The 20,526-nt window shown below is 35.9% G+C and overlaps 1 protein-coding gene across 1 annotated transcript in view; it reads left to right on the forward strand.

The window, feature by feature from the left end:
• Window positions 1-3,548: 3,548 nt before the first annotated feature.
• LOC131149100 (uncharacterized) overlaps window positions 3,549-20,526 on the forward strand; it is a 51,656-nt gene continuing 34,678 nt past the window's right edge. The window contains exons 1-3 of the mRNA XM_058099189.1: window positions 3,549-4,030; window positions 16,074-16,148; window positions 19,544-19,694. Of these exons, the coding sequence (XP_057955172.1) occupies window positions 3,689-4,030; window positions 16,074-16,148; window positions 19,544-19,694 (568 nt within the window). The 5' untranslated portion in view covers window positions 3,549-3,688. The remainder of the gene's footprint in view (window positions 4,031-16,073; window positions 16,149-19,543; window positions 19,695-20,526) is intronic.

Consider the following 20,526-nt stretch of genomic DNA (forward strand, 5'->3'; position numbering starts at 1 on the left):
AATGTAATGCCCTTTGGTCTAAAGAATGCTCCTTTTGAATTCCAAAATATTATGAGTGAAATATTTAATTCTTATACAAAGTTTACAATCATATACATTGACGATGTCCTTGTATACTCTGAATTAATAGAACAACATTTCAAACACTTGAATGTATTCTTTGAAGTTATCAAAAGAAATGGTTTAGTGGTTTCACAACCAAAAATAAAATTATTCCAAGTTAATGTTAGATTTTTAAGCCATAACGTTTATCAAAATATCATTACTCCAATACAAAGATAATTAGAATTTGCAAACAAATTTCCTAATGAAATCAAAGATAAAAATCTACTTCAAAGATTCTTAGGATGTTTAAATTATGTTGCATACTTTATTCCTAACATTAGAATAATAGTCAAACCATTATTTAAGAGACTTAAAAAAGAATCCGCCAGCCTGGACGGATGAACATACTCAAACTATCATCAAAGTAAAGGCCTTAGTCAAGAGTTTGCCATGCCTTAGTATTCTCGACCCAAAAGCTTTTATGATAGTAGAAACAGATGCCTCTGATGTTGGATTTGGAGGAATTCTTAAACAAGTGCTAGATTCAAAAGAAATTGCTGTTCATAATCGTTACTCACCACTCATAAGACCTCCAGCATGTGTCCCCTCTTTCAAAGAAATTATGGAAGGATCATAGTCCTCTCCTCAACAGTCTCTTTCTCCAAAAGTTTCAAAAGGTCACTTCACCAAAGATGTCTTCGAAGATCTGTTTCCCATTGAACCTGAATGAGATTCATTTTCTCCCTTTGAAGTCATCAAAAAATGTTTCTTCCAAGGTTGTCACCTTGACACTCCAGACACCTTGAAGAACAGAAGGTTTTATGAACTTATTTTAATTGAAACAAATTCGGTCATTATAGATCATAATTATGATCTTCAAGATGCTTCAAAAATCAAATTTTCAAAAATTAATATTTTAAAAATCATTACTCCTTCTGAGTGGGATTAACACCCACGTGTCTCTAAAAGATTTAAGGGAGTCTTTGTCCCTCAAAATTACGATTATCAAGATTATGTCAAAGCCTAGTTCAACACCATGTTTGTTCGGAATTTTTCTCATTCATGGTTTGTCCATTTTGATCAAAAGATTTTGAAAAATTTTCCAAGATGGTTCCTTACTTGGTTCAAATTTTTTGGCCTAGACAAAAGTATTTTTCCAAAAGTAATTCAAAATGACTTTAAATTATTTCAAAGAATTTTAATTATCTTCTTGTGCTTTCTGATGATTCTTCAAGTTTACTACTTTTTTGTTCAAATTTTATGATCACCTAGATTTTCTGCTGGGACTATATCATAGTTCTCCTAAAAGAAAGTTCACTTAGTTATTCAAAGACATTAAGAAGGATTTTTAAGATCAGATGGTGGGACAAGTTCACCATGCCTGAAGGAAAGGTTTGAGCATGGCTTGCTCAATCTTCTAGTCATGAAGCATCTCCAATTTCTTACCCTAAATCAAAAGACAAGAAGAAAGTATTTGAAGAAGACGACACTATGTCAACAATGTCATCTTGGAAGTCAAAATCTAATGCAAAGTCAAGATTACTCAAAATGATTGCCCAACTCGAATGGGACAATTCTGATTCATCAAAAGATCAAAATTCACAAAGAGCCGTTGATTTCAAACTCCCTAGCTTAGATATTGACACATGGTATAAGTTTATTCAAGAAGAAGAGGTGGTTGCTTCAAAGAAGGTTGTCCCAAAAAGGAAATGATTTATGCAAGATTTTTTCAAAAGAAGTCAACTCACTATCGATCATCTTTGATGACTTTTCTAAAAGAAGATGGTGACCCTTCACCACATTATCAAAAGAAGAAAAACGTCCTCATCTTCATCAAATTTATTTGTTAAAAGTTGCGGCCTCATTTGTCAAAAGTTGTGGTCCCTCCATCATTATTCAAAGACTTTTTCAAAAACAAATTCCAACTGTCTGCCATTTGGCTCAGCCTGTGTGATTTTTACACTTGTCCACCCTTTGATCAGGGTTGTAAATTTAAAAAGTTAATTTTTAAGAAGAGCCTGTAAATTAATTAAAGGTGGTGGGTTCCCACACAAATGCAGGCGTCCATGTGTTGTCACCTTTAATTAAAAATTTTTCCTTTTTGCGTCGGCTCGTTTGTCCTGTAATGGATCTAGAGTTGATTTAGTGGTTGATGGGTCCCAAAGAGTACCCGCACTAATTCACCTCGGATTCCAAATTGTTTGAAGTCCGAGCCTTGAGTCCTATAAATATGTAAGTTCATTTCAGTTGTAACTTGCACCTAGTTGGGGGTTTAATTTCCTTAGGAAAGCCTGAGCCTTGAGCTCCACCTAACTCTCTCTTCTCCCTCTCTCTCTCTCTCTCTCTCTCTCTCTCTCTCTCTCTCTCTCTCTCTCTCTAATCTTTCGTCCATAGGTTTTTGTCATGTATATTAAATAAGTTTAATAACAAGTAAGTTTAGTTTAAAATTGTTCTTTTACTTTCTTTATTTTATTTTAAGTATGCTCTGCAGTTGCATCCTCTTGGATGATCCTCTGCATCAGAAATTTGCAATGAAATTTTAATGATGCTTGTTTGTTTGATTGCTGATGTTTAATTTTTCAAAAATATAAGATAGTGTGTTTGGAGTTTTGGATTTTTAGGACTTGGACTTGAATTTGAAAAAAAAATTTAACACAATTTTATACTGTATTTTATCACGATCCACAAAAATTAAAATCCAAATTCAAATTTCATGTTTCCAATTATAGAATAAGAAATCAAAAATTTAAAAATCAACAAAAAATATTTACTAACTTTTTTGTATAAATTTTAAAATTAAAAAATAAAATTACATTTTTGTATATATTTAAAAAATTTAAAATAAAAAAATATCTTCACAAGTGAATAATGTTAAAATTTTTTATTAATTTTCATTTTCTTCATATATGTAAAAATAAAAAAAATTTAGTTAACTTTTTTCTATAATTTTTTAAATAAAAAAATTATTTTTTACAATTTCTTATTAGGGGTGGGGCCTGAATTGAACCATTAACAGAACCGAAGTTTCGGTTCACTAGAAAATGCGAATCAAAACTGAACCGTTTAAAATGGTTAACTGAAATATGGTTAATCAATTTTTAGACCAATATTCATTAGTTAATCGAATCATTAATTATAATTTAAAATTTTAAAGTCACTACAAATAATATTTTTCTTTCATAATAATCAACATATAAATTTAACATTCAAGTAAACATTAGATAAATACAACAACTTTTTTCTTAAAATTTCAAGTATCATCATTTTATATAATATTATATATGATGCATTTTCAAGAAAACCAAATCAAGAAAATAATTAATTGATTTTTCGATTTGATTTTGCATTTTAGTTCTATTTTTTTTTTTTTACACCCTTAACTCTTATTGTGTCCCATTAAGTGCGCATTGTAACTGCGCATGCATGGTAATTATTAATTAATTTTTAAGATCCTTAAACCCAAAAAAGAAGGGTTGTTAAGACGGCTGCTAAATGTAGCGGCATTTTTTGTCCAGGCCTACACTTCCAACAGTTTATAATCCGCAGCCAAATGCTTAAACCCTTACCAAGAAACCACTGACGCCAAAAACTGCAAAACCAGACAACCCCACACCCCCTTCTGTAGCCATTTCCAAGATTGGAAATGGCAGGTCCTCTGCTTCGCTCTTTATACTCCGCCACCAGAAAATCCCTGTCGCCCTCATCTTCATGGCCCTCTCTCAAGCCCTACCCCACACCACGCGCCGCCCACCTTCTCCCACGCGTCTTCTCCTCCGCCCCTTCCACAGCCGTTGCCGCTGCAGCTCCTGGCAGCTCCCTGGACCCCGCTCGGCTCCGGAATGTGGCCGTGATCGCACACGTCGACCACGGCAAAACCACCCTCATGGACCGCCTTCTCCGGCAGTGCGGCGCTGATATCCCTCACGAACGCGCCATGGACTCCATCAGCCTCGAGCGTGAGCGCGGCATCACCATTGCCTCCAAGGTTCACTGTTTTTCCAAATTGTACATGTATATACTCATTTTTACTGTTGTGACTTAAATATTTTTCGTCTCCTTGTGCTTTAAGGTTGTGCCCACCTTGAAGGATTGCAGGACCTTCTCTTTTTTGTTATGAGATAGAGTTGTGTTTGTAGCCTCCTTTTTGTGCTCTTCCATTTAGGGCTTTTCCGCGATGTCGCAGCCTGGCCTGGAAAGGGATTGGAGGCCAACTCGTTTGTAATTGATTGTAACTTTTCTTTTTGTTTCTGAGGAGGATATCTTGTCCTCCTCTCATTGTACTTCGTTTTGCTGTTAATATATTTTTTGTTATCTCAGAAAAAAAAAAAAAAAAAAAAAACACCTTGTTGAGCTCCAAATTTTGCATTGAAAAAAATGGAAGCAAGAAACGAATTGAAGTGTGTTTCTCTACTAGAGATCTTTGAAATATTTACGTTCACCTGACTGTAGCCCCTGGCCAATTACTGCTTGTCAACCTCCAGTTCTCTTTCTTTTAGGCAGTTCCCACTAGCTCCTAAGTTTGATTCTCATGAAAAGACCTAGTCTTTTCCTGCATAGCAACTAACTACCAATCTTAGTGATCCCCTCAAAAAGAAAAAAAACAGCTTTAGAATACTTGGAAGGCTCACTCATGTCCTATGCAACTGTCAATGTATAGTCAACAAAACCTTCATACCCAAGCTTTTTGTGTTGGTATAATCCATCTCTTCTTGCTAACTTAGCAATACTATACTACTTTTCCTTTGCACAAACATCAACAAAACATTAGGCCAATGAGCTGATAAAGATTGAGTGAGGGAATCATCCTTCTTAAGTTTTGGACTAATAACCAATGGTCTACTTGCTCCCAGATATGCCCCTTACTGTAATATCAGGAGCACATGGTTCCTTCCTTGGATAAACCGTGATTGGCTCATCAAAAATAACATCTTGCTTATGAACTTGGGTGACTTGGATTGGTACATCACAAGCTAGATACCTTCACTATACAGGCATGACTTAAGAATATGCATTCTATTTTTTTATTAATAATGATAATAATAACAACAGCAACAATAATAATAGACTATTTGATGTGGAACCCAAGAATGAACGTCCGGAGACCCCAAATCAGATTTATCAAAACCCCAAACCCAAAATAAGATTCGACATGGTAGTGGATCCTTGACCTATTGCTTGACGTGAAGTACAAACCAAGAATATCAAATTAATGGATGAAGGCCACAAAAGTAGCACCTTTGATAAGTTCGGTGAAAGTTCAAAGAAGAACTTGAAGAGAAATAAGCCTCACTTGGAATTGTATTCAGCCCAAAAATATTCCTTTCCAATACAACAAAGAGTTGGCTACTTATAGAAAATGAAAGAAACCTATGACATTAGTCCGGCCAATAAAAATAGGCTATGATATCAATCTGACCAATAAAATAATCTCACATAACCTTAAGCATGTCATGTCATTTAATGAAATGTGTGCAAGTCACATGCCATGCTTAATTGACACAATTGACCCACTATTTAGCCCATACTTTAATTAAAACAATAAAAATTTCCCTAACAACCCCTATTGGCTTAAGGTTCCAGCTTCACATGTCTTTAGATAATTTACCATCTGAGGCTTTTCAAAAAAGTCCTTTTCTTTAGTGTCCATGACCCTTATTGACTCTTGCTCAAACAACTTCTCAATTAGTCCTTGCGTAGCTTCCTTGACTTTTTTGGCTCTAGCTTTTGTGATGGGTCCGCTTGGCATGTGTAGATCATCCTGTGCAATTGGAGCTTGTTGGTTCATATAATTCCCTTTCTCCTCAAAAGGATTTGTCCTTGAATCATCACCCACATCAAAAGGGGATAAATCAGAAACGTTGAAAGTTGCATCGACCTTATACTCATCCAGTAGATCCAACTTGTATGCATTGTCGTTGATCTTTTCTAGCACTTGAAGAGGTCCATCACCCCTCGGGTGTAGCTTTGTTTTTCTTTTAGTAGGAAACCTCTCTTTTCTCATATGCACCCATACCCAATCTCCCGGTTCAAAAGTAATGAACTTGCGCCCCTTATTGGCTTGAGATGAATATTGTCGGTTCTTCTTTTCGGTGTGCTGCCGTGCTTGTTCATGGATCCTTTTCACCAAGTCAGCCTTGTGTCGTCCGTCTAAGCTAGCTATCTCATTCACAGGTGGCGGCATTAAATCCAATGGAGTCAAAGGATTAAAACCATAAACAATTTCAAATGGAGAAAAATTAGTAGAAGCATGCACAGTTCTATTATAAGCAAACTCAACAAGTGGTATACATTCTTCCCATGATTTTAATTCCTTTGAATGACCGCATGCAATAAGGTAGTTAAAGTCTGATTAACTACTTCGGTTTGACCATCAGTTTAAGGATGACAACTAGTAGAAAACAATAGCTTAGTTCCTAACTTTCCCCACAAAACCTTCCAAAAGTAGCTAAGGAATTTAACATCCCTATCACTCACAATTGTCCTAGGAATGCCATGCGCACAATGCCCCTAAAGAATAAATTGGCTATATTTGTGGCATCATCAGTTTTATGGCAAGGAATAAAATGTGCTATTTTAGAAAATCTATCAACCACCACAAATATAGAGTCCATACTCCCTTTGGACCTAGGCAAGCCTAATATGAAATCCATTGAAATGTCTACCCAAGGTTCACTAGGTACAGGCAAAGGAGTATAAAGACCATGAGGTAAGACCTTAGATTTAGTTTGTTTACATGAAATGCATCTAGAACACACTCTCTTTTTGCATCTCTACGCATATGTGGCCAAAAGAAGTGTTCGTGCAGAATATATACAGTCTTTTGTACCCCAAAATGTCCCATCAGACCTTCGCTATGTGACTCTCGCACAAACAATTCTCTTAAGGAGCAGTTAGGCACACATAGTCTATTCTCCCTAAACAAATATCCCTCATGCCTATAGAATTTTGGAAAAGCAACTTTATCACATGCCTCATACACATTAGCAAAATCAGAATCTTTAGCATATAAAGCCTTTATGTACTCAAAACCCAATAGCTTAGTGCTAAGTGTAGTAATTAAGGCATATTTGTGAGAAAGCGCATTAGCCACTACATTCTCTTTCCCCTGCTTGTACTGAATGACATATGGGAAGGTTTCGATGAACTCTAACCATTTGGCGTGGTGACGATTTTAATGATTCATGATCAGAGTGGATCACAAATTCTTTAGGCCACAGTTAGTGCTGCCTCGTCTCCAATGCCCTCACCAAGGCATATAGTTCTTTATCATATGTAGGGTAGTTCAATGTTGCCCCATTGAGCTTTTCACTAAAATATGCAATGGAATGCTTATCCTGCATCAAAACAGCTCCAATACCAATCTCGGAGGCATCACATTCAATCTCAAAAGTTTTTGTGAAATCAGGTAAAAGCAACAATGGAGCAGGACATAACCTATCTTTGAGCATTTTAAATTCATGTTCTTGTGCATTACCCCATTTAAACCCCACGTTCTTTTTTATCACTTCAGTTAAAGGTGCAACAATGGTGCTAAAATCTCTCACAAACCGCCTATAAAAACTAGCCAACCCATTATGTACATCAGTTACAGATTTAGGTGTTGGCCAATCTTTTATTGCTTTCACCTTTTCCTCATCTACTTCTACGCCCTTAGCACTCACCATATAACCCAAGAAAATAACATTTTCCATGCAAAAATTACATTTTTTTAGGTTAGCAAACAAATTTTCTTTTCTAAGAACATCCAATACACTTTTCAAATGATTCAAGTGATCATCAAGATTCTTGCTGTACACTAGGATTTTGTCAAAGTAGACAACAACAAATCTGCCTATAAATGCACGCAACACATGATTCATCAAGCGCATGAAAGTACTAGGTGCATGGGTGAGACCAAATGACATAACCATCCATTCAAACAAACCGTACTTTGTCTTAAATGCAGTTTTCCATTCATCGCCCTGTTTCATTCTTATTTGATGGTAGCCACTTTTTAAATCAATTTTAGAAAAGATGCAAGAGCCATGCAGTTCATCTAACATGTCATCTAGTTTAGGGATATGATGTCAATACTTTACAGTGATTTTATTGATGGCTTTACAGTCCTCGCACATCTTCCATGATCCATCTTTCTTTGGTACCAATAGCACAGGTACCGCACACGGACTCATGCTCTCCCTCACATGCCCCTTGGCTAGCAATTCCTCAACTTGTCTTTGAAGTTCCTTAGTCTCCTCGGGGCTGCTCCTATGGGCCAGACGGTTGGGAATTGTAGCCCCGGGGATGAAGTCAATCTGATGCTCAATTCCTCTAATCAGTGGCAAACCATTGGGCACGTTTACAGGAAAGACATCCTCGTATTCTCGCAGCAAAGAAACAACAGCACTAGGCAAGGAAGAGGTGAGTTCGTTAGTGCTCAACTATGCCTCCTTGTACATGAGTACAACTAGAGGTCTTTGTTCTTTTGCATACAAACTTACTTTTTCCTCTCTCGCTGTTTTTCCCTCATTTTTACCACTTTTTTTTTTTTTCCCCCTAATTTCAGCTCCTCTTTTGCCCTCATTTTCTCTTCTCTCTCTTTTATCAATGCTCTTTGTCTCTCCTTTTGTTTTATTCTCAGTATCTCTTTTGTTTTTCTCATCATTTGCTCTTTTCAATGTCACCTGATCTTCATACACTTGCTTAGGAGTCAATGGTACAAGGGTCACACTCCTCCCATCTTTTATAAAGGAATACCTATTCTTGAACCCATCATGAGTGACACGTCGATCATATTGCCACGACCTGCCCAATAAGATGTGACTAGCATGCATAGGAACCACATCACATAGAATCTCATCAAAATATTTTCCAATTGAAAATACAATAAGCACTTGTTTATTCACCCTAACCTCCCCACACTCATTGAACTACTGAAGTTTGTAAGGCCTAGGATGTTTTATGTATTGCAACCCCAACTTCTCTACTAATGTGGTACTAGTTACGTTAGTGTAGCTCCCTCCATCGATGATCATGCTACACACCTTATCATGGATGTAACATCGAGTATGAAATATATTCTCACGTTGCTCCTCATTTTCATCTTTCACCACATGCATGTTTAAAGCTCTCCTAGTTACTAATGTCTCGCTATGGTCAGCATACTCAACATCACTAGGCTCTTCTAGTAAAGGCATGGACTCATGATCACTCTCTTCATCATCGGTCTCAATAGTACCATCATCTCTCATAATCTTTGCTCTTTTATTTGGGCATTGTAATGCAATATGACCAGTCCCTTAACACCTAAAACACTTGGTATTTCTATACCTACTAGGTTGAGAAGAAGTTGTACCTTTTTCATGGTTGCCCACTTTGTCTTTGCCTTTCTCCTTCTCTCCCTTGGATTTGGAAACAACCCTTTCTTTTTTTTTTCCCCCCAATTTGGTTTCCATGTGGAATGGGAAGCCGAAGCTGTTGTAGCATGCTTGTTTCCACCCTTGTGTTTGAGTTGCCTCTCCACTTTCATTGCCATATGGACCATGTCCTTTAACTCCACATAGTGCTGCAGCTCCACTATGTTAGCAATTTCCCGGTTCAACTCACATAAGAATCGTGTCATTGTAGCTTCTCTATCTTCTTCAATATTTGCCCGAATCATAGCCATCTCCATCTCCTTGTGGTAGTCCCCACACTTTTGGTACCTTGGGTAAGGCTTTGAAGATGTTGGTGTAAGTCTCAGTAGTACTGGTTTGGTACAAATCGCTTCCTCATCACCGCCTTCATTTTAGCCCACGTCTCAATAGGCCTTTCCATATTTCTACGCCCACTAAGAAGAATTTGATCCTACCATACCGGTGCATAGTTAGTGAACTCCACAGCTGCCAATTTCACCTTCTTTTCTTCGGAATAGTTATGACACTCAAAAATGAGCTCTACCTTCCTCTCCCATTTAAGGTATACATCTGGGTTATTTTTCCTTTGAAAAGGAGGGATCTTCATTTTGATGCTTCCGATGTTTCTATCGATGTTATCTCGATCCCTAGGCTCCCATTGAGGTTGCCGCTCTTGCCTAGCACCTCGATAAGCAAATCTGTCCATACTGTCATGTTCGTCATCACTTGCTTCATTGCTACCTATATCATGTTCAAATTCAGCAATCAGAGGAGTATGTGGCCTTCGCCGCCTTTCATTGGATTGCCCTCTTCTCAGTCCATCAAGTGTTGTGTCTTATCTATCCAATCTATCTTTGAACTCCCCAAAAATCGTATTGAGTCTTTTAAACTGCTGTTGATAGGCTTGCAAGGTGAAGAATGAGTCTTGTGGAGGGTTCTCATTCTTGTTACCTTTGCTTGAAGTTTCAGCGCCAACCGCCTTTTTACTCATGATTTCAAACATGTAAAAAGGATATTAGAGAGAAAAAAATTCCTCACTCACTCCCTTACGTGTTTACCCTCAAACAATGACACTCAACGCTCGTGTTTTGACACAATTTTTTTTTTTTTTTTGGCTTTTCCCCTTTGATACGCTCACACACTCGTGTCTCTTACCACTCAGGATTTCTCTTTTAGTTTTTTAATAAACTAATCCCAAACAAACCAATAGGTCAACAAACGCAGCAATTGAATCAATGAATTAGAAACAAGATATCAATGCAAATAACAATAGAACAACTAAATCAGGACACAAAACAACAAAGGAAAGACAACAAGAAGTCAAGAAAACAATAATGACACAAACGAAATAAGAAGAAATTCAATGGAATAAAATAACCAACTCGACCAAGGATATATTCAAGCACAAATTAGAATAATAAATCGAATAGATTTTAGAATGGACTTAGATAAAGTCAAAGGAGAATCCAAGTTAAGTGCAGCCATAAATTGCACAAACCTTCAAGCTGCTGTCTCCTCTTTTTTTTTTTTAATGCAAAATACTGTCTTTTCTCTCTCTCTCTCTCTCTCTTTTGAATGCACAAAATGGATTTTTTTATTTTTTTATTTTTTTGTGCTCTAATCGGCCTTGCTGTGTTTCTTGCAATTTCCAGCCACAAAAGATTCAATCTTGATGATGGATGATATTAAGGAAGAGATGGAAAATTTCAGAAACAAGAAAACAAGATAGGTAGATCAGATGATAGAAGAATATGAAATAAGGATAAATGATTATAAGATAAAAGAATTTTCAAAAGCAAACAAGAAAAATAAGATAGATAGAACCTGATTTGAACCAAAGCTCTGATACCAAATGATGTGGAACCCCAAGAATAAATGTCCGGAGACCCCAAAATAGATTTATCAAAACCCCAAATCCAAAATAAGATTCGACATGGTGGTGGATCCTTGACCTATTGTTTGACGTGAAGCACAAACCAAGAATATCAAATTAATGGATGAACGCCACAAAGGTAGCACCTTTGATAAGTTCGGTGAAAGTTCAATGAAGAAATTGAAGAGAAATAAACCTCATTTGGAATTGTATTCAGCCAAAAATATTCCTTTTCAATACAACAGAGAGTTGGCTACTTATAGAAAATAAAAGAAAACCATGACATCAGCCCGGCCAATAAAAATAGGCTATGACATCAATCTAGCCAACAAAATAGCCCCACATAACCTTAAGCATGTCATGTCATTTAATGAAACATGTGCAAGTCACATGCCATGTCATTTAATGAAACATGTGCAAATCACATGTCATGCTTAATTGACACAATTGGGCCACTATTTAGCCCATACTTTAATTTAAATATTAAAAATTCCCCACACCGCCCCTATTGGCTTAAGGTTCCAGCTTCACACATCTTTAGAAAATTTACCATCTTAGGCTCTTCAAAAAAGTCCTTTTCTTTAGTGTCCATGGCCCTCATTGACTCTTGCTCAAGCAACTTCTCAATTAGTCATTGCGTAGCCTCCTTCAACTTCTTGGCTCTAGCTTTTGTGATGGGTCCGCTTGGCATGTGCAGATCATCCTGTGCAATCGGAGCTTGTTGGTTCATATCACTATTGATCCCCTTCTCAATTAGCAACACTAATTTCAGCCATCATGAAATTAATAAAAGGAACGTAACCAATTACAGACACTTTTAGTAGTGTCAATAACGTGTTCCTTGCCGGGTTTTATCTCTATTGATTTAATCACTTGAATGCCTACTTGCCCTCCCTCCAAACTTCTTCCTCCTCTTCCTTTGGCATGAAGTAATTCTCTATATTGAACATTTTCCTATGCTATTAGGTCCCAGACCCCTCAGCTCTAATTTCCTATCATCTACTATCAGTAGTATTGAACCATACCTCTTCAGGAGTTTTACATGGAAACAATCAATAATATGACAAACTAAAGAGATCACTTCTGCCCATAAAAAATTCTTTGTTAAGCTGACACTTGAGAGCATGTTGTGAGCTCTGATTATAAGGTTCCTACTCAGTGCTTAGCCACTACATCTGTGCAGACTGCTTCGAGCCCCATCGACGGTTTCAAATACCGAGAGCAAGCATTCTGAAATTTAGCCAAACCGTCGACGGATTTCTTGAAACCATCGACGGTTTTCCTCTGCTCTGCTGCACCTTGATTTCTTTCATGCTTTCCCTTAGTATGTGAGACATAATTCATAACAAATTTCCTTTTTGGATTTCTAGTGGGATTGACATGCTTTATTAACTTGATAACTTGATTGTGCTTTTTGGGTTTTTGTTTCATTTTAAGAGGATTTCTATCCTTCTCTATGTTCATTCTTATCTCCTCTGATAACTTTTTTTTTTGTTCATTCTTATCTCCTCTAATAATGTTTTTTTTTTTTCCTTTTTCTATTAAAAATTCAATTTATTAGGCTTCGTGGATGGTGTTTCTCCATGTTTTAGTGACTCTTTAGAAGGTTCTTAGGTGTTCATAGTTTTGAGGATGATGGGTTGGGTTAAAACAAAAGGGCTGATTTCAAAGGGGAGAGTATTTTGCCTTTCCTGTCTTTCCTAAGGAGGTTAGTGAGGAGAGTATTGAAGCTTACAAACTAATGGATAAGATGGATTTGTGATTGTCTTCTCTTAGGGCTGTTAGGGCTAGATTATGGTAAGACTAAGATGAGAAATGGTCAACCTGATCCAGCTAACATAAACTAGTCTGAAAATTATGATGGAAAGGGGTTGAAAAGCAACTTTTTGATTTAGTTGTGTTGGGTCTTTTAATTTCTCCCCCTTTGTTTTGTTTTTGTTTTTTGTTTTTTGTTTTTATCTGAAGTTACTAGAGCTTGTTGACTCCGGTAGATTGTAATTCTTTCTTCCCTTAATAAGTTTCTTTGCTATCCAAAAAAAATGTGATGGGATTCTTCTTTTGGTTCGAAGTGCGTCTCGCATCTAGCAAAATCCTTTTGCTTCCAGCTTGCATCCAAATCCAAACTATCCCTTCCGAATAGTGGTGTCGTGTGAAGTTTAGTGCCCATCATAGTTAGAATCTTGTGATTTGCATAATTGATTCATATGATTTGTACCAATTCCACACTAAATCAATTTGAATCTTACTAGAGAATCTTAAATCAACTGAATTGTAACTGAATCTATCAATTCACCTCCTAAACCTAATGAATTGATTTGAATCTATTGATTCACAAAATTCTGAACCTATCATATCCTGGCAGGCCCCAACTAGTTTAAAACCCCAAAAGCAACATTTTCTTTTCTTTTTTTCGTTAAATTGCGTTTGTTTTTACTTTAGGTCATGTATTGCCTTCATAAAACCATTCTTCACTTTTTGAGGAGCATAATGTTTTGCCATTAAGTAGAAGGAGCAGAAAAGCTCATCTGCTTAGGTGGTACTCGTGTTTCGTTGTGTTTTTAAGATTCAAAAAAAGTTGGCTTTTTTATTAATTGGTTCAATTATTATAATTTTTTAGGTTAATTATTTTTACTTTTTAATTTGAGAAAGAATATGCATGGCATATTATTATTTTTAATTGTTGATAAACACCAAAAGTTCAGTTTTTTAATTTCTTGATTCCTTCCCTTAAACAACATAAAGTTCGTTTTTTTAATCAACATTTCTTGTCTTATTCCTGTACTTTTCATTTGCTTAGGGACGCATGAAATATATATTTTTTTATTGTCAAAATTTAAATGTATTTTGCTATTTTGTTTGTTGTTTGTATATCAACATATGCATGTCATTTAGAATTGATTTTGGGATTTTGTGTCGAATGTTACAATTCGATTTGATTCTAGATTCTTGAAAATTAGAATTGTGATTCACAATTTGAATCTTGATTTGACAACTATGGTGCCCATCGACATAAACTTCATCTAGAACTGACCTTTGAGAGTGGGTGGGACACAGTAACAATAGCCTGAGTTAGGTATTCTTTATTCTTGGAAAAGAATTTCCTTTTGCTACTTGCATCTGGAGGTCATTTTTTCTTTCCCCTTTTGAATACTTTTCCACTTGTTCTTTAATTTATAACATTTCGATTTAATGTGCTCTTCCCTCTTCCAGTAATTACAAGTCTGATTCCTTTGTATAGACTTTGATCCAGACTTGGATTTGCTGCTGCTCAAACTTGAACCCCTCTCCATTGTCCTCCCTTTAGTAGCATGACTATAACGGGATGCCCCTGTTAGATCCCTACCTATTAACTTCTTTGAAAATAGGGATGATTAAATTTCCTTTATGGAGATAGAATCTCATAGAATCTCTCCCATAAAAGAGGGTTTCACAAAGATTCTTATACGAGGGTGGCAATGAGCATAACAATATGAGGACTTGATCTTCGTCTTCTGTCCTAATACCAAAATTCTTCAAACCCAAACTGATCCAGTTGAATTGAATTCATCAATATGGGTATTAAAGGGAGTTCCTTCTGAGCTTAAGCAATTGCTTCTTGAGAATGGGTTTGCTTGTGATGAAGAACCTCTTGCTGGATTACATTTGATAAACTTAATTGAATTGACACAAGTGCTCGATTATCCAATTTTTCCTTTTCATCTTGAGTCATGGTACTTGGCATTTTCTCTTTTCAAATAAATGCTTTACCAAGCCTTTCTAGGTTGAAAGGGCATTCTCCTTGACTTGCCATAAGCCAAAACTTATGATGTCATCAAACTTATTAAATTTGAAGTTTTTAGATATCTATGCACCTAACATGGATTAGAAACCCCAGGTTTTCTCCCCAGTTTGTCGCAGATGTGTGAAACTAAACCAAAGGATATATGCAAAATTTTCCAATTAAGTGTAAGAATATAAATCATATAATGGCGTGGAGAAGGAGAGAAAGTAGAGGAGAGAGAATGTATGGTTAACAGGTAGAAACCAAACCCTAAATGCTTTCAAAGAGAAGTTCACAAAGTTCCCAACAAATCCTGCACAAATTCCTTGCTTGGAAAAAGCTTGTTAGGAGCAATTTTCCCAACGGGTTGATTGACTGGTCCAGTGTTCAACCTATTGAACTGAACTAGTTGACTGGCTGAGAATCGATCAACCTATCTGAACAGAATTAGTCGACCTATTGTGAAAGAATTGAGCCTATACTTAACGTTGATGCTTATCTAATCATGTTTATGGCTATTTAAATTAAAATCCATGATATTTAATTTTAGGGATTCATGCAGAAGTTTTTTTTAGATTTTTTATTTATTTTTTATTTTTTTAACATTTCGGGAACATTTTTGGATGGCCTTTGTCCTTGTAGTGTGGACCACAGAATGAGTAGAGAGAATGCCTCTAACCAGTGTCTGCATACCATATGCAGGTGGATGGGAGTGTTGATTCATTTTAGATATTCTAACCCATGCATGAGCTATTCTAGGCTTTAAAGATCTGGTTATATGATCTCTTTAAGCACTGGTTACAGGCTTTTTGCTGTATACGGCATAATATTGTTTTGGTGTAGCCTGTTTTAAATATATTTTTCTGATTGATGTTTATATAAAGGATTGGGTTTGCTTTGATTAATGATCTTACCAGTTGCTTGATTTATGTATCTAACCCAATTTTATTGTTCGATTTGATCACTTTCAGTTATTTCCTTCCCCTAATACTGTGTTGGATTTTCTATTGAATATTTGTAGGTTACATCTATTTCATGGAAGGATAATGAGCTAAATATGGTTGATACACCTGGACATGCAGATTTTGGCGGTGAAGTATGTCTCCACTAAGTTCTGTTTGCAGTGCAGCTCTTGCTAGTAATTTTTAACTTCTTGATAAATAAAGAAAATTATGCACTAAAGGGCCCTAAGTTTTGCCAACCCATGCACAAAAAGTAAGGCTGTATAGAAATTAGAAGAATCCAGAAATTGGGTCTAAGATACAAAATCTGGAGAAAAATTCTGTCTTCCAAGCAAAAAATAGTAAAGATAACAGTATCCTTCAGTTTCTGTGTGTGCATCTCCTGCCTGTCAAACACCCTTATATATCTCTCCCCCCATATCCATAAAAGGCAAGTGGAAACCAAATTCTTGATATATTTCATTGTTCTGCCACTGCCTCCTATTGTCCAGCACTAAGTGCAGAATGGACTGTGACCAGCATAATCCATTTTATCCCTAAGCACTGCCCAAACAAAAACTGGAGCTCTGACTAATAAGTGAAGGATACTGGCATAGATGATTCCTTCTGTCACGGTTTTAAAACTTGGATGGGTGACTGAGCTGGTGAGGCCATTGGGTCAGTCAGACTGGTGGGTCAAACAGCAGTTGAACTGGTGATATATGTGTGTGTGTTTGTGTGTCACTCATACTTCCCTATTAGTTAATTTGAATAGTAAATAAGTAACAGCAACACCGACGATAATTTTGGTACCTTATTATTTTTTTAATATTATTTTTATAGTAATAATGATATTATGCTCAATAACAACTTGAAGCCATACAAATATTAAGTAGTGAGAAAATTTTGATTCAATTAAAAGTTTTTTTAAGGATATGCAAGCTAATAGCTTGATTAATATGTATGATGTATAATATGTTTATTATATATAATTATATAATATATTAGAATATATAAGTATATAACATACATGTGGTGTATATATATATAATTTGTTCTATAGTAACAAAAAGAAGATTCTGAGCTCCTTGTACTTCAGGTCCTTGGTTCTAGTCCTCTCCCCGACACTTCATTTATTTTTGTTGAAGGGACCGGGTTAACCACCTGATCCAATGGGTCAGGCCAAGTCAGGTCAGGTCGCCCTTCTGGCCGGGTTGACCTCTGTTTTCCTCAAATCTGGGTTGCTTAATATACCCAGACTGGTTAGTTCTAGTCTGACCTGGTCTGATCAGCCGGTCCAGTCTAGGTTTTAAAGCTATGCATACTGTAATATATGACCATGCATATCATGCTGTCAGCTCTCTTTTGTGCCAAGAATATCACTTTATTGGACAAATGATACATTTTGCTACTTTGAAAGTGGATGGGAAGATGAACAATCACCAACAACAAGAGAAAAACGAATATGACCCTGGTTGAAATGCAAGGGGAGTATAATATTAATGAAATTCTCTCAAAGTAGTTTAAGTTTCCTTGCACCATTTAATTGGGTGTAGTCACCCTGCAACCCTGTCAGGGTTGCAATTACTGGTGATTGGGTTCATCGGAGATATGTTTGTTACTTCAAAAACATTTTTATACCCGTGCTTAGGAGTTTTACAGAGCCAATAATATCATAAGGAAAGGTATTTTTGGGAGTTCAAAAAGGAAAGCAGGTGGACTCTGCCTCGCTGATTGCTTTCAGCACCTTGGGTCAGATGATGCCAGGTGGGCTCCATAGGCTTCAATACAGGCTTGTTTCAAAAATGAAACACACTTTATACCCTTGTTGCCTTGTCCAACTATTTATGTATATTGTGTATATTTGTATAACCATGGATATAATTGTAAACAAAAAAAATGCACGTTGAACCTGCTTCTCATGTCTGCTTCTTTGTAGTATTGATATGCTTTGTATGAAATGATGCCTTAATGTTTGACCATTTTAAATATGTTGCATGAAAGATATGGTATGTTGGCTTAAAAGAAAATAAATAATGAATTAATTTGGAATCCTTTTTCCAAGGTGTACATGTTATCATTTGCATTATGTGAATTGAACATCTGGCAAGTCTTGAAGCAAAGTTAGGCATAATTGTCATGTTCTTATTAGAACATTAAGTCCACAATATTTCTTTTGGTTTTACACCATTTATTTGGTTCAAGTACTTTTTTCTTTTTCTTTTGTTTTTAGCTAGGCAAAATAAGTTCATTAAAAAGCTGCCAAAGGGTGGCTCAACCTCTCAACCCTGGTATACATAAAGTACAATAACAAAACTGCCCTCACCAGCCCCCCTCCCCTCCCTCCCTCCGCAATCCTTCTTCCTGCTCACAGAGCCTATCCAAGAACTCCATTGAGGATATAGAAGGATCAATTTAAAAAAAAGTGGCTACAAGCCTGCAACTAGAAATAGATATTTGGGATTGTGTAAGGAAAATTCTAGATCTTCAAACATGCTTTTATTTCTCTGCTTCCATAGGCTCCAGAGTAAGCAAATAGGCATGGATCTCTGAATTGGTTTTCTGATCTTACTGATGAAGGTCCGGTGCCAAGCTTCTACATCTCTAATGACATCCTTGGCATCATCCATTGGACCCCCAGAAACTAAGAGAGACTACACACTACAAGCTGCGGGGTAGTGATGCAATAAGGAGTCAACTCCCTCTGCCTTTGCTCATACAACTCTAATGGGGATTATCTATCTTTTCCCTTCTTGACAAAGTCAAGGACTTAAAATTTGATTTCGATTTTTTCAATTTACTGAAATTTCGACAGAAAATTCGATTTTGATGTAAAGACATGTTGGAAATTGACAGTAAATGATGGAAATTTACAGTGGAACTTTGGGAAACATTAAAATAGATGATTATGCACAATTTGGAACCAAAATAAATTTTGCAAATGCAGACATGAGTTTTTAGTGTGTAGGGTATATAAATTGCATAATGCGAAGCAAGCAAGAATAAAAAACATTTATAATAATAATAATAAAGCCATAGCTAAATAATGGGGTAAGTGTTGTAATTGGGAATTGGGAGGGACAAGATAATAAAACAAGGGTGAGAGGGCATTTTAATTACATCATCATCATCATCATCATCATCATAATAAAAATAAATATAAAAACAACAATAATAACAATAAGTGGGTATGCTTGGTTTAGGGCTTCAAAACAAGGGGCAAGTGATGAGGCATGCTTAGTTTAGGACTTCAAAATATCAGAATTTGAGCTACAATGCTGAATTTATCGAAATTTATGAGATTTCTGTGAAATTTACCAAATTTTTAAAAATTTTGTTAAAATTTATATCAAAATTTACCAAAACATTGAAAATTTGGTCAAAAATTACCAAAACACTGAAATTTCGGTTGAAAATTTTCAAAAATGAATTTGACAGTGAGTTTTGATTTGATACCGTCTGAAACTCAAAAACTTTGATGTTTAGACCAAAATTTAAGTCCTTGGACATGTATATATATGTTTATATATAGTTTTTTTTTTTGGTATAGGTTGAGCGGGTTGTTGGCATGGTTGAGGGAGCAGTTTTAGTTGTAGATGCTGGTGAAGGTCCGCTAGCACAAACTAAGTTTGTTCTTGTTAAAGCTTTAAAGTATGGACTACGTCCCATTCTTCTTCTAAACAAAGTAGATCGGCCTGCAGGTATGACTTTGTTCCCTTCTTATTTTTTCTGCATTTCTGGTTCACGATTCCTTCTATTCAATCACTTTAATATTACGATTGTAAGATGATGCATAGATGTACATTTATTTTAGAAAAAAGTATTATCTTCTTACTATTACATGTGGTATACGTCACACTACTCCCTATTATAATACTTCTCAGCAATCAGTTGAATATTGCTGGCGTAAAAGGATGCAACGCACTTAATTTTTTTTTCCCATCCATTATGTGTCAGATACTACACAGCTTTTCTAATATATTAGAATATAGCATATTAGATGTTCATTAACAAGTCGCGTATACTGCTCCATTTTGGACAAATAGTTTGCTTTTATTTGTGTTGTCAGGAGCGCTTCTGTCATATCAATAAATATCTGGCAGGAAACTTGTATATTCGTCTCTGCAACCTCTTCAAAATTTTTCAAAGATGATCACTGTCATTTACTTAGAATGTTTGCAACATTTTGAGGACCGTATACCTTTTTATTGAGAAGTTATTTTATGTTCTTTACTATTATGATTTTTTAACGGTTACTGTTACTTTTTTCATATCTTTTGTTTTTCCTTTATGCATGCACATGCTTCATCACACATGCCCACATACGAGTTTATGTTTGAAACCAAGGTCTTAAATTTCGATTTCGACTAAAATTTTGAAGCTCCAAAAGTGCAGAAATTTTGTTTTCAATGTCAATTTCAATTTAAATTTGAAAAAATGGTGTAAATTAGTAGTGAAGCATGAAATTCTTTTATGGAACTTTAGAAATGGTTAATAGACATAATAATATAATTTTTTAGGACTAATATGTTA

This window comes from Malania oleifera, chromosome 2, assembly GCF_029873635.1.
Source record: "Malania oleifera isolate guangnan ecotype guangnan chromosome 2, ASM2987363v1, whole genome shotgun sequence".
Taxonomy (NCBI): domain Eukaryota; kingdom Viridiplantae; phylum Streptophyta; class Magnoliopsida; order Santalales; family Ximeniaceae; genus Malania; species Malania oleifera.